Genomic DNA, 20,652 nt, shown 5'->3' on the forward strand with positions numbered 1-20,652 from the left:
GTGTAGGTGATATGTTAACACTCGTGTCATGACCATGTGGCTAGACTATGTGACTAGACTCAAGCAAAGACTAAGTTAAGACTTCACATATATGCATTAGACTGGACAGACTATGGTATTTTAGTCATAACTTTTTATTTGTGACTCTAATTTGGATGAAACCAACGCCAAATTAAAGAAAACACTCGGGGCTACAGATCCATAGGTTGTACGACTCGTAGTGCTTCCTAGAACTCCGGCTATGACCAAAACAAGTTGATGCTTGTGCAGTATACGGGAATAAAAATCCGGGTTGACTTAAAGGAACTATGACTCGATTTTATATTTATTTATTAGCTCAAATTAATTAATTAATTAATTAAACAAAGTCCTTTAGTCATTAATCAGTTTATTTAGTCTTAACACAAGTCAAACAAACGGTTAGAAAAAATCACATAGAGTATGCACAACAAATAATGCACAATTAGTCAAGTAGGCACAACATGATGCAATGAGTTTGCAACCTAACCACGGCTCTAGTTCTCTAAAGTTCGGGATATGGTTTAGTCAATAAAGGGTCCATGGTTAATTGTCCGGATGCACCGCGCGGAAGCCTAACCGTGAAGGGTTGGCGCGAGTGGATGGGACACCGCGAGTTTTAGAAAAAAAAAACTTGCTTCCATGGTTTGGTGAATTCAACATTCTCGGATGTACCCTTTGTTGCACGGAGCGTTCAATCAGGTAGATGGAGCATGAATTCCCAGAGGGTTATGTCCATATGTAGAACACATATGGGTTTCGGAAAAGTGAGAAAAAATTCAATCAAGAAGTAGGATCGAGCAAACAATACAAAAAACCGATCGAAATTAGAACGCATATTTCTGGCTCGGTATTGGGGGAGGTTGGCGCCAGCAATCAGAGACTGGCGCCAGTTTTTAACTGTAGCGCCTGGCGCCAATACTGACGTCTGGCACTACGGCTAAAAGTCTGGCGCCAAGCTCTGGCCCCTGGCGCTACTTCCCACATGCCTCAGCAGCTTTCTGTGCTGGATAAAGTTTTCCAGTTTCGCTCGGTATTATTTCGGTCCTAGTTGTGAAAGATATTTCTCAGATTTCCTACGTGTAAAATCCTATGTTTTTAACTCATTACGGATGGTCTTTCCAATGAGATTTTTTTTATGCATATGACAATAATTTTAATCAAAATTACGCACATGAAATACTTAGAACGTTTCGAGTCTCATCCACTCATTCTAAATCATTGCCGAAACAAATTCAGGAATTAAAATAGAAATCTTCCCCAGTGGAGTCGCCAAAAAACTGTAGGGAATAATTTCAAGCATTAAACCCCTAGCTTGAACCCCACTGTGATCATACACTAAAGTAGGGTGGCGTCCAAAGGGAAGGAAGATAGAGTAAAAGAGTCGCCAACAAGTTTTGGGAACTTGTAAACCGTTCACAGGGTGAAGGTTACACCCCTTAACGATCCAAGAGATTGTCAATTCCATAAGATCTTGAACCAAATAAGGGTTCGGGGATGAAGGTACAAATCCAACCTAAAAGAGATTGAACCTGCCCTAATAATAGGCCTCTACTTTATTATGATCTTATTCATGTGCGCTTTTTAATTAACATGCAAACAATAGATTAACCCTAAACCTGTTTAATCTATGTTGGTTGAATATTAATGCACAAATAAATCTATTATTGGCGATCACTTGAAATCATAATCACAATTAACCCTAAACAAGATTATTACTTATCTTATTAAGCATTATTACAAGTATAGATTCCCTTTAAACATGCATAAAAGGTGTGATCAAGCAATTAATAAATAAGCATCAAGAAACATAATAATAATAATAAAAATCATACCAATAATTATAATCATCAAAATAATAATCATTATCATAAAATTATAATCATAACAATTATAATCATAATCATGTTAATATTAAAGCATAATAAAAATAGCAAGATCCTAGGCATGATACTAACAAGATTAATAACAAACCCTAGCATGTCACTAAGCAATAAAAATCAAATATTTAACCCTAACATGATACTAACAATCATAAGTATTAGGAAGAACATAGGAAGCATCGCAGGAATCATATTTAATATTAAAATTACCCTAGACATGATACTAGGAATATCATAAGAACAATGTAAACATGATTTCTACATCATAACTCAATAAAACAATTAAAGTACTTACTTTGATGCTTCGTACCTCTTTCTAATAACAAAATACACACGTTAGTAACTTCAAGAAAAATAATAAACAAAACAATTAAATTAAATAATTGAAATAGAGATTTGGGACCAAACCCTCAGAAATTAAAACCTTTCACGTCTAGGGCGAAGACAACTTCGAATATGGCTAGGTGTTTCTAGATCTTGTGAATGCGGAATTTAGTATGTGAGAAAAGGTTAGTTTAGAAAAAGAGAGAGAGGGAGAATAATCAAGAAAATCTTGATGAGAGTTGGTGAATGAAACCAGAGTTTTTAATACGTTATTTATAGAGAAAATCAGCCAAAAAGATAAAATATCAAAACAGAGACTTTGGTGCACGTAAAACAAGATTGGCGCACCTAAAACAGAGCTGGCGCCAGGCGCCAATGGCTAGCACCAGGCGCCAATAACTGCCACCAGGCACCAGGCTTGGTTCCAGTCGCTGATTTCATAAATTCTCGCGTTTTTGTTTTTATCATATCTTTTGATCCGAAAGTCCAAATAAGGCATATAATATGTCGTTGGAAAGATCTTAAAATCTACTTTCCAACCCAATTAGAATCAGATTAAAATATTTTGTAGATAAAAATATATGGCCAAAATAGTGGAAGGGTTTCAGTTTTGGATAAAGTTTCATGTCTCATTCATATCTTTTTCGTTATAACTCGGATTTAATATTATAATATATCATTGGAAAGATAATTTCAAGATATATCCAACCATATAAAATTTGGATAAATATTATGAGGCACGAAAATAAAATCTGAATATATTCTACTTCGTACAAAACAAGGATTCTTAAAAGGAGTAGTTTTATTCAATTTCAAACTCTTTAAAACATAATTATCAATCCTAACTCCATTAGGATTTTAAAGAACCTGCTAGAGTATTCTAAAAGACTATAATCAATCCTAATAGCTTTAGGAATGATAATTAATAATAGGCCCTCCTCTAGATCATTGGGCCGCATATAAAAACCAAACCGGGCCCAGTTTAGTATTTTGGCCATAACTTCCTCGATATTCATCGGAATTGGGCTTATAATATATCGTTGGAAAGGTCTTTTTAAACCCCATCCAACTACACCATTATTGGATCCTTATCATGGACCAACCAAACTGGATTGACTATTTTCTTAAAATAAGTTTTCAAAAACAGAGAGAAGAGAAAAGAATTAAAACTTTCCGCAACACTAGACTTTCCACACTTTCGTTTCATTCGATTATGATTCGACGTGAAAGGTACTCATCACTGGTTTTGGTTTTGGGGAGACACAAATGGGTGTCTACAATAGCTCATTAAGATTTTTTAGATTCCAAAATCTCTCATCATTTTGCATGTCATCAATGAAATTTCCAAGTAAATGATCAAAGTACATTAAATCACTACTTGAAAATTCATTAGGATACAACTCGGCAAGTCGAATCAATTTTTCTATGTCAAATGATGCAAATCGATTAGAAGGATCAAAAGAAGACATACATATGAGTAACTGTTGGCTTTTCTCATTAAACCGATTTTCAATCTCATATGAGTAACTTTTTGCTTTTCAATCTCTTGTAATTGCAAATCAATGACACCAAGAAAAACCTCAACTCGAAAATGATGAAGATTAGTCACTCTTGGTGTATTACCACGAAACATCCTTCTACCCGGTTGAACATAAAAACCCTCCATGTTAGGAATCTCAATTTCATGCTTCTCCATAAATGAAGTAACTTTATTCAAGTGAGCATCCCATCCATTATCTCTTAACCTTTGCAAACTCCTCTTAGTTACCCCAACCAAATTCATAGCATTCACAATATCTTATCACTCCTTTGCAAGGCCAAGTTCAACCCATTTGTGATCGCAAAAATAGACACCATCAAGTGTGCAACAAAAACAAAATCAAAAGTCATCAACAAGTTTGTTATTGCACATGCTTTGTTTTGGTCGGCTTTATCAATAGAAGAATTCGCAATTTCATCAAGTGACTCAAGAATAGGTTGATATAATTCAAGCACATTCAAGATTGTTTTAAAGTGTGATCGCTATCGAGTGTCACCCGGTCTTTTCAAGCTAAGCTCTTGATTTAAACCAGTTCCTGTTTCAAGTTCACCTAATGACAAAGCCTCAACAACACGTTCCTTTTGTTTTTCTCTAAGAAATTCTTTCCTCTTAGGTGAACCACCAACAAAATTCAATAGTAGAGGAAGCACATCAACAAATAACCAATTGCAATCATTGTTCTTTTTAGCAACGACAATAATAGTTAATTGAAGCTAGTGAGCAAAACAATGAACACAATATGCTTGTTTAGTTTCTTGAAGGATTAAAGATTTAAGACCATTAATTGAACCTTGCATATTACTTGCACCATCATAACCTTGACTACGAACATTAGAAAGACTTAAAGAATACTCCATTAGCATTGATTCAATAGCATCTTTAAAAGTAGCAGAAGTAGTATCAGGAACATGCATAATGCTAAGAAAGCGTTCTTTTACTTCTCCTCTATTATCAACATATCGCAAACAAAGAGCTAATTGTTCTTTATCCGATATATCTGCAGATTCATCAGCCAATATAGCAAAAAAAACCATCACCTATTTCTTCAATTATTGCTTTTGTTGTCTCCCTAGCACATGCATTCATAATTTGCTTTTGAATAGTAGGAGCTATCATTTGACAATTTTGAGGAGCATTTTCCAACACAACATTTTGGACATCAACTCTATCCATCGCATGAAATTTTAAAAGTTCAAGAAAGTTACCCTGATTTAATGAAGTTGTGCTTTCATCATGGCCACGAGCAGGTAGTCCTTGAAGTACAAGCCACTTCAAACACTTCATAGAAGCTTCTAAGTGAATTTTGTATTGCCTTGTGAACTCCTCAGTTTGCTTAGAAAAGTTAGAAATAATAGAACCCCTTTGATTTTGGAAATCATAAAGGGAACCCATAACTTGATTGTGAATGTTATTAACACCACCTACATGCTTCCTTAGTGCCTCAGGTTTGCTCCAATTTCTGAACCCCTCACTAACAAAAGCATCGAATCCGACATTGTCACTCTTGAACAAATATCAAACAAAGCAAAATGCAGCATCCTTTTCAACACTATACTCTAGCCAAGGTCTATTATCTTCAAACCACTTTGGGTTAAATCTACGAATTTTTTGCCCAAAAGGTCTAAAAGGAAAGTCAAAGGTTTCAGGTTGACAAGGTGATCTTTGAATGTACTCTCTTCTAACTACATCCCTGTCATCTGGATGAAATTCAATCATTTTTCTCCTTTTTCCCGGATCTTGAGGAAGGTTTGCTACATCAGTTGATGTTATTCTTGCTTGATCAGTGGAAGCATTTGTGCAAGGATTTGAGGTGCCGACAACATTCTCTGTCTCTACTTCCTCTTCATGTTCTTGAGAGATGGGAAAATTAGTTGAGGGAGAAGAATTTTGTTGGCTAGGATAATTTTGTTGGCTAGGATGATTTTGTAGTGGAGGTGAATTTTAATGACTAGAAGGAGGGTTTGGGAAAGAATTTTCTCCACTTTCTCTTTGTGTTCTTTTTGAAAAAAAAAGCTTGCAATACTTCTTTCTTGTGTTCTTTTCATGATTTTGAAAATATTGCATATACTTTATTAAAGATTTAGAGCAAGTTTTATTGTAAAAATTTTATAAGTTTACAAATTACAACAAACAAGTTATAATTCATCAACTAGCATAACTTTAATCTAATTAGTCAATGTCAAATTGTCAACAAATTAACAATAATTGCACAACTCAATAGATAAAATAACTTAAATAAGTATAATTGAATCACTGCCCACTTAAAGTAAACAATAAGCAACAAACTTATAGGATAACAAGTAACAATTAATACCCATCTAAACAATTAGCAACAAACAATTAGCAATAAACAATCACTGCCCATCTAAACTCTAAAACAGTAAGAAACTAACAAATTAAGAAATAAGAATGGTAAAAATGTAGAATTCGTCAAACACTTAAACATTCATTGATTCATACATTATACATAACAATAATTTAATAAACAATTAGCAAATAGCAATTAGTAATTAATAAAGATTAATAACAAATTAACAATTACTTAGGAATATATACTTACCTTTTGAAATTCAGATCTAAAAGAGGCAAAGAGCAGCAGCCAGCAGGGCCGAGTGCGGGCTGTGCGGAACTCCGAACTGGGCTACCGGCGTGATGGACTAACGACGTCCGGCGGGGCAGCGACGAACTGGGCGTCTGGCAGGCGAGGCAGCAGACCAACAGTGAGGTTGAGTGTGGCTGGGCGGAAGTGGGAAGTTAGGAAGTTAGGGTTTTAACTTTGAAAAGGAAATATAAAAGAGAAGAGGAAGCCTTCCCTTTTCCCGTGTTTTTTTCTCAAAAAAAATTAATTTTTTTTGGGGGGTAGCACGTGCCCCCCCCGAGCCCCTACGTGGGTCCGCCACTGTTTACCATAATGGTAAGCAATGTTGACTATTTTCATGTGGAGTCATGAATGAGCATATGGGTGTCCCGGGATTTGCTTTACCTAGTTTAGAATTGTTGGTCTTGTCTTTATTTTGAGTAATCATAACAATAAATATTAATTAATAAAAGAAAGTTGAGTTTCCGCTGCAAGTTTCGTTATTAAGTTAAATATTTTGAGTAGTCTTGCGTAATCACGCAGGAGTAATACGCCCAAGTCTATCTCTATGGTATAATTATACGTATTATATTAGATTTGTTCCGAAATGCACGAGTAGTTTTCAATGATCTAGTGTTTATAGTTTTTACAAATATACAATTAGAGATATCTATACTTAGTATTTAAAAACTCAAACCACCATCATTCATATGCCACATGTCCTCCCAACTTATCCATATGCCACATGTCCTTACAACTCACTCATATGCCACATGTTACTTCCCTTACCTTTTTAATATTAAAAAATTAAATTAAAAATAGGAAAATTTTAAAATTACCACCCAAAAATGTAACCATTTTCGAACTAACCACCCATTAAATTTTTTATTTTAAATTACCACCCCTTAAATTAAATAAATGCTTACATTACCACCCATTTCAAAAATCCGGTGGATTTTTCGTTTGTGGGCCCCACCTAACACTTATTTTGACCCTTTTGACTGATTTTTTCCCCGATTTTTCTCTTTAAAAACGCTCTCCTAACTTCAATTTACATTTTTTCTCTTTGACATTTGGTTGAATTTGGTGATGAAAATGTAAATTAAAGTATAGAGAGCGTTTTTAAAGAGAAAAATCAGGGAAAAATAAGTCAAAAGGGTTTAAATAAGTGTTAGGTGGGGCCTACAGACGGAAAATCCACCGGATTTTTTAAATGGGTGGTAATCTGAGCATTTATTTAATTTAAGGGGTGGTAATTTAAAATAAAAAATTAAACGGATGGTTAGTTCGAAAATGGTTACATTTTTGGGTGGTAATTTAAAAATTAACCTTAAAAATATTACATAATGTTAAAGTCTTTATGCGTAACTTGCACATTTAAGTAAGAAAATGAAGTGTTTCATTTCTACCATGATAGATTAAAGTAGAATTAACTATTATATAAACATATATATGAAGTATAATAAATCTAGTCTTTTTATCTCTTAAACTTAAAATATAGCTTAAACTAATACGAAGTATGTCATTTCATATTCTACAATATTCATGTATATATACTTAACTAAATTCCTTCATATATTCTTCCACAATTCCACCCTCATTTTTTTATAAGTTTTCACAGCATTCACCTCAAATTCATGTAACAAAAACTTTGTAATTTCAACTATTGAAAAGCATACATTTATATAAAAATAACATAAGTTATAACCCTTGCATTGAACAGGCCAAAATGCTAGTTACACTTTAAAATTTTTGTCTCAATTTACGTAAAAATACATACAATTATTGCAATTATTACGTTACGGATGGAGTATAATAGAAGTGTTAAGTATAAGGAGGGAAGGAAGTTTTCAATTGACAAAAAGTGGTACATGATACGTACCATGTAGCAATAAATAGCGCAGCATACCAACCTTGTGAAGCACTAGTCTTAGGGCATAAAGCACTCTATAAAATTCACATCAGATTAGAATATTTGTTGGGTATTTTTTTTGTTGGATATAAAAGTACTCTATAATAACTCACAACTAACAAAGAGTAATAACAACGAGCAAAAACAAGCAAGAGATCTAAAATTTTGTTGGGTATTTTTTTTTTGGTTTTTGTCTCAACTTTCTTCATCTATAATTTCTTTTGACTTGGTTATTCATTGATTTTATTTTGGGATTTTGTTTAGGTGGTTACTTTGAAGAATTGAAGAAAGTATGAGAAGAAGCAAAGGTTTTGGGTAAGCTACTTCTCCTTTTCATCTTTCACATATTTTTTCTTTCTTCTTCTTTCATCTATCATTTTATTTTATAGTAAATTATTCTTGACAATGCATGTTGTGTTGATGCGAAAATTCTATAATTTTTTTTTATTTTAATTATCTATTCATTTATTCTTTTGGGGTGTTTAGAGAAGACTAAGTTTGCAAAATTTATTTGAACTTACATTCAACTAAAAAAGATTAATCGAATTTCTCATGACAAAAAAAAGGAGAAAAAAAAAAAAGAAATTCAACGAAAAGTTAAAAAAAATTGTATTTCTTTGTAAAAAAAAAAAACAAAAAAAAAAAAATTGTATTTCACATTTTCACATTAAGAAAAGTTCTTACCATGGGATCCCTATTTTTTTAAGGGTTTAGGTACTTCAGTTTTTATTATAATTTTTTTTTTTGAAAAATAATTTAATCTTTAAATTGTAGGTATTTTGTCTACCACTAACTAAATTGTACTCCGTATCATTATATTTTGAGGCTTTCAAAGCAAATGATTTGCAATGGTAATAATTATTTTAATACAATTATGTAGATTTAGGATTTATCTATGATATGTGTTTGCCATCATATATTGTGCTTATTTAACTATTTGCCATTAAAAAACAAAAATAGGTTTTAACTTTATATTTCATGGTACCGTAAAAAAACACAAGGTTTATGTGGGGTAGAGACTAGTACAGTGGCGGATCTTGAAACTTTTTCTTTCAGGGGCCAATAATTTTTAATATAAGCATATGAAAATTATTTACAAATTCAGTGCAATTTTATATTATAAATGCTAAGGTGTTAAACAACTTGTTAATTGATAGATACTCATATTAATAGAAAAATATATAACGACATATCGTAGGTATGAAAGCAAAAACTTACTTTATACTTTTAACGGAGTAATTTATCGACCTTGATAACGTCTTTTCGCCTAAAATTATCAATTATTTTCTAGTGCTCAGACAAACCAATATAACATACGAAGTAGAAATTTATTTTAACAACAAAAAATGTATAACAATTGTTTAAGGAAGATTGAATAAATAAATGTGGAGTAAGAAAAAAGGGGAAAGGGTTTGTGGGTCAATGAGTTGTCAGTACTTTTGGAAATTGGGTTGTAGGGTGTTTATACTCTATAGTTAGTTACCTTTTCTACGCTACTAGGCAAATAAGAAAAACAATTGGGTTTTCTTAATGGACCTTTAAACAAAGTACAATATAATTTTTTTCCCACAAGTTATCAGGGGCCAAGCCCTCTTCAGCCCTAACAATAATCCGCCCCTGCTTAGTACCCCTCTTGGTGCACTTGGTGTTGTTGTTGATGGAATTGTTGTTGTTGGAATTGTTTTTGTTGTTGCTCTTGACCTTGTTGTTGTTGCTCTTGTTTCTCTTATTCTTCACCGGGAAGCCAAAAAAGGTCCCTTGGAAAGACCTAGTTGCCTTCATCGTAGATGCCCGTGATCTCTTGGTCGGGGAGGTAGGCATGGTGTTGGACTTAATGATTTTGATGATGACACAACCTCACTTACTTACAAACTAATAAGTGCTTGATTGTTTGAGTGTGTGCTCAGTTGCAAAGACCAGGAGAATTAAGTGTCTTGTAAAGATACCATGAGGAACAAGAAGGCCAGAAACAGAGCTATCCATAAAGAAGAGTTCCTTTGCAGGAAATGGTGCTTCTGAAATGAAGACTTGAGAAGAGAAGGTTCCCCTCAGGGAACAGAAGCTTTAGAGAAGAAGCTTCATCAGAGAAGAGAAGTTCCTCCCAAGGAACAGAAGCCTCGGAGTAGAAGCTTCATCAGAAAACATGGAGACTAAATATATTTTTATATTTTAGGATTTATGTAAGTATGAGATATTAAGTTGCACTCGAAAATTCTGTGTGGAATTGGTCCAAAAGATAAAATTGTGCATGCTAGTTTTTAGGAAAATTGTTGCTTTCTAAAACGCTTATCTTTTTCCAAATTAAAAGGGATTTTATTTTATTTCTGATTTTCGAAAATATCTTTTGAAAATAAAATCTCCCACGTTTTCTAAAAACCTGCGGCCTACTCCTCCATGATTTTCTTCAAGTCATGGTCTTGCACATTGAGGAGTTCATGTTTCCTTAATTTTAGGAACATGATCTTCTTAGTGGGTTGGAGTAGTGGCGTAGTGGATTTGCTGCACAAAGAAGTTTTTCCTAAACAAATTTTGGTCTATAAATAGCTGTTGATTTCAGATGGAAAAACTCACCCTTGTTCACATAAGTTTTCTAGCTTTTAATTCGAGTCAAGTGTCAATTCCACACAAGTCAATTAGAGTGTTCTTAATGTTCTTATACTAGAGTTTGTTTTTCTTTCGATTTGTAATTTGGGGAATGGGGAAGTTTAAGTGAACTTCTGTGTATGAGAAAGAGAAGTGAGAAGAGAAGTGAGAAAGAGAAGAGAAAGAGAAGAGAGAACAGAGAAGTGAGAAGAGAGAAAGAGAAGAGAAGAGTGACAAGTTGGGTGTCTTGTTCCTTAGGGTTTCAAGTTCGTAGAGGAACTTGAGTTTGAGTCTTTAGTTTGTAATAGGACCATTTCCCTATTCTAGTGAATATTCTTTTCCCAAAATCCCAAGTGGTTGTGGTTTTTCTCCTTATTAGGGCCAAGGAGTTTTCCACGTAAAAATCTCTCTTGCATCTTTTTGTTCCTTTAGTTAATCTTTCAGTTTCTTTAGCTTACTTAATCTTAATTCCGCAAAAAGTTTGGCTAAACTCTCATACTACAATTCAACCCCCCCTTCTTGTAGTATTCTTTGAAACAACACATGGGGTTGCCCACTCACCAACCACAAGTATGGATGGGCCCATTGTACGTTCATGACCTAGTTCATCGTCCTCAATGCTTACATATCTACCTGCATTGGCCCTGGACAAAAATCCTCATCTGCAAAATCAAGGTTAAGAAAACCAGAAATAATGGTAATCATTCCACCTATGGTAATGTTACCGGTTCCCGTGGCAACATCATCAAGGTCGTCAACAAGCCAAGCACCTACATCTAAGGCGGTGCTCCCCTCACTGAGGTGCCAAAGGAATTAAAGCTCCCTTGTGGACACCACCCCCGAACTATCACCCCTAGCAAACGTCATGTTTGCTATAGTCCTCTGAGAAAGCCTAAAAGCGGGGTGAATAACGGTTGTGGCCTTATCGGACCTGGGTTGTACTAAAAAAGGCCCGTGATTTTTCTCCAAAACTCTCCCTCATTGTAGTTACGGGGGTACCTTTCCTTGGGCCCTATGGTTCCGGCAGTAGACCACCCAAATGCTTGATTAACCTTCCTAATGTTTCATTTTATGGTTTGAGTTCATGAGTTGGAAGGTCATGTAACGGGGAGTCCAGTTCATGTCTCGGTGCACGTAAAGGATGGAGAGGAACTCAAAAGTTTATCTCTAGTAAGTTGGGGCGGAAAATCCTAACCAAGAAGCTAGGCCGGCACCCTCAAACAACATTCTCATATCGTCCCCTACCCCTAATTTATTTGCCACCTCGTTGTTGTAGAACCTAGTTGGCCTAACTCACCTCCTACTATTCTTAACAAAGTTGGACAAGAAGGCTGGGTCATTAAACACAATCCTCATTGTATCCACTTATGGTGGAACAACGGGAGGAGGAGGCGATGGGTTTCGGTACCTAGCATCGGTGTTTCTAGGTCGGTAATTTGTGAAAATTTGTTGAATTTGGGTGCAAATTTAAGTGTTTGATGGAGATTTGAGTGAGTATGAAGGAAGAGGAAGTAGAAGTTAGAGTGAGAAAGAGGGGAAATTGTGGAGAGAGAAAGGGGGTTTGAATTTTTTTTTTAAATGAGTAAAATGTCGTGCTTAATACTCCTTAAACCCAGGTTGCACGGGCGTGCAATGGTTGGCATGGGCGTGCAGCCTGGGTCAGAAAGTTTTGAACTTTCTGCCTGACCGAGCACGGCCGTGCAGCCTGGGCAAGAAAGTTTTGAACTTTCTGCCTGACCGAGCACGGCTGTGCAGCATTTGGCATGAGCGTGCAGCTTCTCTTGCATGACCGTGCGTGATTTGGCACGACCGTGTAGAACTTTGAGTTTTGCTTTGAAACATTCTGATTGCCTCTATCTGACCCTGCACGGGCATGCGTTCTGCACGCTTTCACTCTTTTTTTTTTTTTTGAATAATAGCAATAAGGAATAACGATAATGATAAAATTATTATCATCACCATTATTATTACGGTTTTTTTCACCATAGACCCCTGAGTTTTTTTGTTTATTCACCATATACCCATGATAATTTTCAAATTAACCATATAACCCTGAGTTTAAACAAAAATTCACCATATATCCCTAATGACAACAAGATGAGTGGAATATGATTAATTATGCATCAAAACCACCTTATATCTCTCTCCCCCATCCTTGAAACCACTCCTTTCCCTAGTCCTATCCTTGAAACTATTCCAAATCTCCATAATCATATCTATATGATCAATTTTGAGGATGAGAAAAAGAAATTTAGGGTGGTTTTGGGGGTGGAAAAATGAAATGTGGGTGATTTCGAAGGTAAAGGAATGTATTTAGGGTGGTTTCGGGTCATAATTAACGCTAATGACTGACAAAGTTAACAATTAAGGGTATGGTGTATTTTTGTGAAAACTCGAGGGTATATGATGAATTTTAAAAAGTTCATGGGTATAAGGTGAATAAAAAAACAACTTAAGGGCATATGGTGAAAAACTTGTTATTATTATTATTATTGTAACACTTCTCTCACAAATCTTTTATATAACCCTTTCAAGCATACCTACAAGTGTAAAAAGAAAGGAGTTATTGAAAATAAAAATAGATTGAGAGAAGCAAAAATGGGAAAGAAATAAGGGAGAAGGGTGAGAAACTCGATCGGGTTGCCTCCCGTTAGCGCTCTTTATACATCACTAGCTTGACGACACTCCGATCACATTAATTGGAGTTGTTAAATTCCTTCACTTTGATGGAGTGAAGCGCACCTTTCTTGTCACCCTCATAATAAACCCTGAGGCGTTGACCATTCACCTTGAACGTTCCGATGCTCTCACTCCAAACTTCAATTGAGCCATAGGGAAATACCTTAACCACTTGAAAAAGGCCACTCCACCTTAATTTAAGCTTTATGGGAAAAATCTTTAACCTTGAGTTGTAGAGAAGAACCTTATCACCTTCTTTGAAGTCCCTTTTGATGATGTATTTGTCATGAAATTCCTTTGACCTTGCCTTGTAGGAGCTTGCACTATTGTATGCATTCATTCTCAATTCTTCTAATTCATGCAAGTCTAGCATTCTCTTTTCTCCGGCACTTTTGAGATCAAAATTCAAGGATTTGATTGCCCATTGAGCCTTGTGCTCCAACTCTACGGGCAAATGACAAGACTTCCGATAAACCAACTTGTAAGGAGTAGTTCCAATGGGAGTCTTAAAAGCCTTACGGTATGCCCACAAGGCATCATATAGCTTTGCCTCCCAATCCTCCTTGCTTATAGCCACGGTATTCTCAAGAATGAGCTTGATTTCTCCATTTGATACCTCCATTTGGCCGCTTGTTTGAGGATGGTAGGACAAACCAACCTTATGGTGAACTCCATACTTAGCCAATAAAGCCTTGAATGTTCTATGAACAAAATGAGACCCTCCATCACTTATCGCATATAATCCCCCATATTTTCAACCTAATTAAAGCATATTTATTTATTATTTATACAAATATTTTTATTTTAATTTTATAGTATGAATTATTTTGATGAAAAAGTAACAATATATTTATAATTAGTAAGCTAAAACTACTAAGTTTAATTTAAATTATAAGCCTCTCTTAACTTAGTAGCCCAATATTTAATTCCTACTCAAGCCCAAATTACACAATTCCTACTCCTAATAAAATTAGGAAACTAAAGCCCAAATAAAATCCCAAAATCCTCAAACCCTTCTCCCTCTCACGTAAAATTCATTCACCCTTTTTCCTCATTCTCTCCTCTTTCACGGCTTCACAACAACAACAACAACAATAACAACAATAACAAAAAACTGAGACTGTCGGCTGCCGCTGCCAAGCCGCCGACGCACCACCTCCGTCGCCACCCAGCTGACCGGCGACCACCACAACCTACAATAAATAGCCCCCATTTCTTCCTCCATTTCTTTACTTCTTTTTATTTTATTAAATTGATTTAAAGTTCTAATCTTTGTTTAATTTTGATTCTAAATTATTATTATGGGTTGATATTATAAATGGGTTATAAAAGATTATAAATTTATGAATTTTTATATGTTTAAATTATTATACAAAATTTCGGATTTGTTTAATTAAGAAAATAAGGGTTTAAGAATTGATTTTTCATGTTTTAGGGCTTGAAAACATGCTAATCAAGTTACCAAATCATACTATGTTTAACTTACGTTACAATATAATTATTTTGATCATATATAAATTTTTAGATTATTAAATTTTTAATTTTTATGAACAAGTTGTGTCAATTTCATATTTTTATGCTTATAATCTTATAAAATAATTATTGTGGACATTTCATGATTAAAAGGCCTTGAACTTTAAATTCTAATCTCTAGAATAAATTTTCAGATTTTAGGTTATTGTTTTTGAAGCTTCTAATTGCATTGATTTGGTGAATTTTTTATTTTAAAGCCTACTAACTTAATATATAATATTGGTAGTTCAAATATTACTATGATTATAAGATTTCATGTATAAAGTAAATTTTCAGATTTTTATAAAGCTTTAAACTTGCTGTAATTTCATGTACAAGGGTGTATTTTAAGGTTTTTATGAAGGAAATTTAAAGAACTATATATAAGATTTTGATTTTAATTAAAGGGGATGTTCTAAAGTGTTGTTTAATTGGATTTTGAAGGTTTTAAGTAAGTTAGTATTGTTATAAATTTGGTTGTTTGAGTATTGATTGAAATCTTATTGTTGGACTTTATAGAAGGTGATTCCTAGTGGTAAAGTGGCACAAAGGATTGTTTATACGAGGTACGTACGAGTTACAAAACCTTGTCGTTAGATGCATGTTTAGGGATGTATCGAGAACCTAGTATCATGTATAGAGAAACTGGCTAAATTGTTTGGTTATACATTGTGATTTCCGTATATTGTGTATGAGGCATGTTTGAGATATAAGTATATGACTACTGTTGTGGGTGATGTATAAGTGATTGTCTTATCAATTGGATATGTTATGATTAGTTAAAGGTTTTGGATTCTTGGTTGTCTATAAGTGGAATTAGTTTTGATAATGGTTCCATGAGGTTAATTTTTAATACTCTTTCATGAATTAATTATGATTTGAGTAGAGGGAGTTTATTAAAGTCTTTCAAGACGAGGTTCAGGATTTGAAGTCCCATATGCACTTAAGGTGTTTATACACCGAGGTAGTATAGGATTCAATACTAAATATTATTTGCCACTAATAAATCAAGAATTGAATTGAAAATTTAGATTTCTTAGAATAATGTGATATTTGATTGATTATATTGTTTTGCATATGAGTCATCACCAATTCTAAACTTGTAAATCACGTAAAGTGCAAGATGGATGAGCAATAAAACGCTAGATTTGTGCACATCTGGAGTAATGATAATCAGGGGTTGGGGTACACGAGGTATTAGCCGTGCACTTTTCTAGAGGCCGTCTAATATACGAGTCTCTTATTTCAAATAATTTTCAAAAACTAGGAGTTAGATGAGATCTCATACTAGTTACGATCACAGAGTCGCGCCCGTGGTCGTTGGATGTTTGATTGATGTTTCCGAAAGGAGGCATGGGGTTTTTCTTTTATTGATGTTCCAAATGGAGCATGGGATGGACAAACTTGTCTGTTCTTAATCCAATGATTATAATGAAATTAATAAATTGTCATTAAATAGAGGTGTCTTAGTACGTAGTGTTTGGGTCGTTAATTAAATTTTATGTCATTTAAATTGTATGTCATGATTGATTATGCTTGTATGTACTCAGTTTTGCTGATTACGTGCTTTTGAGTGTCTTTATTTGGTCATGGCTTTCGCCTTTCAATGACCCTGTGACAATCCAATTTTTACATTTGTAATATTGGGGAGCCGACTTATCACAGGTGTTTACATAGTTTGGACTTGCATCAAGGTGGTGGGATTTTGAGTGGAGAGTTGGTTATTGTTCGCAATTTATTTCTTTTCATAAGTTGGAATTTATTTAAAATCTGGTTTTATTTATTTACTACTTTTATTGGGTTTTGAATGAGGGCCTTAATGGTTCCAAGTTGTAAGACTTAATTTGGTTTTGTTCGTTGGTTTTGAAACTTAATTATTTATAACTGATTTAGTTTTACCGCTGCTAATTTCTTATTTAGCCTTAACGTTTGAACACGTGGCGAAAGCACGTTAGTAATTTCTTGGATATTGTTCAGGGTACTCACAAGTTTAAAGAGAAAATTATTGGGGTGCTACATCACAGCCCGTGGGACGCCAAATCTTGGGAATATGATCTTTTTAAACATCTTCATCACCACCTTTGAGTCATTCTTTGGTGATGCAAGAGCTTCCACCCATTTGGACACATAGTCCACCGCTACAAGAATGTAGAGATTACCGTAGGATGAAGGAAAAAGACCCATGAAGTCAATCCCCTAAACATCAAACACCTCCAATTCCAAGATCGGATTTTAAGGCATCTCATTCCTCTTTGAAATGTTCCCGGTTCTTTGGCATTTGTCACAAGTCTTCACAAAGACCCATGAATCCTTGAAAAGAGTAGACCTAAATAATAAACATTGCAACACTTTTTGCCGCCATTTTGTTTGCTCCCATATGACCACTACATTGTGATGAGTGGCACATACGGATCACATCTTGTATTTCATCATCGGGAACACATCTTCTAAGAAGATCATCTACCCTTATCTTGTACAAAATGGGATCACCTCATATGTACCTCTTTGATTCATGCTTCAACTTTCTTCATTATTGAGGGGTAAAATCCGGCGAAATTGCCTCACAAGACAAGTAATTCACTATATCGGCATACCAAGGCAATGAATTTGCTTGGATAGCATACAAAACATCATCTTTTAGCTCATTATTAACCGAGAGTTTATCAACATCTTCATCTCGGATCTCCAACCTTGAAAAATGATCCGCTACCGAATTTTTCGTCCCCTTCTTGTCTTTCACCTCTATATAAAAATCTTGCAAAGCAAGCACCCATCTCATCAATCTAGGATTTGAATGATTTTTGTAAATGAGATACTTGATTGCCGAATGGTCTGTACAGACAATGGTCTTTAAACCCAAAAGGTAGGAACAGTTGTGGTGAAGTTCTTTTGTGCATCATTCATGTTTTGCTAGCATCACCACGCGCACCCTCTTTTATTTATTTTGCCCTAGCACGACACCAACCGCTGTGTCACTTGCATCACATACACATTAATTCAAAGGGGAGGCTCCAATCCGGAGCTTGCAGTATTGGTACCGAGATCAATGCATTCTTCAACCTACAAAATGCATCTAGACAAGCATTATCAAATACAAAATCACTCTCCTTTTGAAGAAGTGTAGTAAGAGGTTTGACTATTTTATAGAAGTCCTTGATGAAATGGCGATAGAAACCGGCATGCCCCAAGAAAGATCTCACCCCTTTCACATTTTTAGGGGGTGGGAGCTTCTCTATTACATCCACCTTAGCCCTATCAACCTCAATCCCCTCATGAGAGATCTTATGGCCAAGAACAATGCATTCTTGGACCATAAAATGACATTTATCCCAATTGAGGACAAGGTCGGCCTCTTCAAACATTTTTAAACATCGTGTGAGATTAGTTAAACAATCATCAAAAGAACATCCCCCTACCGAGAAGTCATTCATAAAAACCTCCATTTCTTTTTCAATCATATCCGCAAAAAATTCCATCATACATCATTGGAAAGTAGCGGGGCATTGCATAAACTAAATGACATCCTACATGAAGCATAGGTGCCATATGGACAAGTAAATGTTGTTTTCTCTTGATCATCCGGGTGAATTGGGATTTGAAAGAACCCGAAATAACCATCAAGATAACAAAAATATATACTTGTGAGCTGCTAGCCTTTCCAACATTTGATCAATCAAAGGTAATGAAAAGTGATCTTTCTTGGTGGATGTGTTTAGTCTACGATAGCCTATACACATCCTCCAACCGGTAATGGTTCTAATAGGGATGAGCTCACTTTTTATTTTTAATAACCATCATCCCCCCTTTTTAGGGACTACTTGCACCGGTGTCACCCACCTACTATTGGAAATAGTATAAATGATACCGGTGACAAGTAGTTTAAGAACTTCCTTCTTGACCACTTCAAGCATTGGAGGATTAAGCTTTCTTTGTCTTTCAATTGATGGTTTAACATCATCCTCCAATGAAATTCAATGCATGCAAAGCGTTGGGCTTATACCTTGTAAATCATCAATTTTGTAGCCCAAGGCTTTGCGATGCATCCTCAAAACATTCAATAATTTAGAGGTTTGATCCTCATCCAAAGATGCATTGACAATGACCGAAAAATTAGAAGATGGATCAAGAAACTCATACCTCAAGTTGGATGGTAGAGGTTTTAGCTCTACACTTGGACATTCCTTACCATTGTCGTTCATGAGTTCTTTCTTTACTTATTTTTCTCCAATCACAAGGTTTGCTTCTTCCTTGTCCATGGAGATGGAGTCAAGATTCTCCTCAGTTGGCTCCATCTCCATGTCTTCATTGCAAGACCTATCTTTGCTTTCAAGTTCACACTCAAGAGAATCATTAGTATTATAAAAATGCCATTGTATGGATTCATTAATAACAATTTTAACAACATCAATTCGCATACAAGCATCCATGTTGGATGGACATTTCATAACTTGGTTCAATTTTAATTCTACTTTCTCTTTTCCAACAAATAAAGACAATTTTTCATGTTTCACATCAATAATAGCCCCCGCCGTGGCTAAGAAAGGCCTACCTAGAATTATGGGGACATTCAAGTCCTCGTCCATATCAAGCACAATAAAGTCCACCGGAATGTAAAGTTCGCCCACCCTATGGGGGGCATCCTCTAATTTTCCCAAAGGCATCTTAACCGAACGATCGGCTAATTGAAGGGAAATGTAAGTGGGCTTTAACTCTCCTAGGCTAAGTCTTTTGCACATAGAGAGGGGCATCAAGCTTATGCTAGCACCTAGATCACACAAAGCACGATCAATTACCATTTCACCAATAACACATGGAATAGAAAAACTACCAGGATATTCAAGCTTAGTGGGAAACTTATTTTGAATAATTGCACTACAATTTTCCAGCATGTTAATTGTTTCCACAAAGTCAACTTCTTTTTTATTACTCAAAATGTCCTTAAGAAATTTATCATAAGTTGACATTTGTTTTAAAGCATCGGTGAATGGAATGTTAACATAAAATTTCTCAAGACTTCTAAGAATTTAGCAAATTGATCATCAAGTCTAGACCCGGCAAACCTTCTAGGAAAATGAAGATTTGCCACCTGAAGCGGGATTTCACTCTTTTTTTTTTCTTTTTCAACTTCTTTTTCTTTGTTTTTCTCTTCTTCTTTTTCTTTTTCCACTCTGATCTCTCCATGGGAATCACTCATTTCAATCACTTTTTCTTTTGACTTCTCACCTTCTAAGTCATATTGCATTCCTTTCCCTTAGACTTCCCCCAAGCTTTTCCTACTTCTAGTTACAATGGCATTGGCTTGCTCTCTAGGATCTAGACCTTAACTAGGCAATGAGGTACTAAACTTGCCTTTAAGTGCACTAGCTATTTGGGCCATTTGATTTTCCAACATTTCATTCTAGGTTTGCATTTGTTTGAAGCTTTTCTCTAAGTCATTTGTCTTTTTAGTTTGGGTGTTGAAGAATTGCTCCATCATGCTTTCTAAGTTAGACTTAGGAGGAGGGGGGGCTTGAATTTGGAGTGGTGGTTTAGGAATAGGATCTAGGGTTGGTCTTACACCTCCATTAAAATCGGGTGGGTTGTGAGTGGAAGAGTATTGGCCTTTTTGTTGATACCTATTGTC

The 20,652-nt window shown here is 35.1% G+C and overlaps 2 protein-coding genes across 2 annotated transcripts; both read right to left on the reverse strand.

Annotated features, from left to right (window-relative positions):
- Positions 1–17,559: 17,559 nt before the first annotated feature.
- On the reverse strand, positions 17,560–18,391 carry LOC145557435 (putative mitochondrial protein AtMg00860). Its single transcript, XM_081618618.1, has 2 exons — positions 18,019–18,391; positions 17,560–17,861 (listed from the first exon to the last, which is right to left on the reverse strand). The coding sequence occupies exons 1-2, from the start codon at positions 18,389–18,391 to the stop codon at positions 17,560–17,562; spliced, it is 675 nt and encodes a 224-aa protein (XP_081474744.1).
- An 852-nt stretch (positions 18,392–19,243) lies between these two features.
- On the reverse strand, positions 19,244–19,993 carry LOC145557436 (uncharacterized). The gene has a single exon (XM_081618620.1). The coding sequence runs from the start codon at positions 19,991–19,993 to the stop codon at positions 19,244–19,246; it is 750 nt and encodes a 249-aa protein (XP_081474746.1).
- Between the last annotated feature and the right edge of the window lie 659 nt (positions 19,994–20,652).

This window comes from Chenopodium album, chromosome 9 (assembly GCF_948465745.1).
Source record: "Chenopodium album chromosome 9, dcCheAlbu1.1, whole genome shotgun sequence".
Classification (NCBI taxonomy): domain Eukaryota; kingdom Viridiplantae; phylum Streptophyta; class Magnoliopsida; order Caryophyllales; family Amaranthaceae; genus Chenopodium; species Chenopodium album.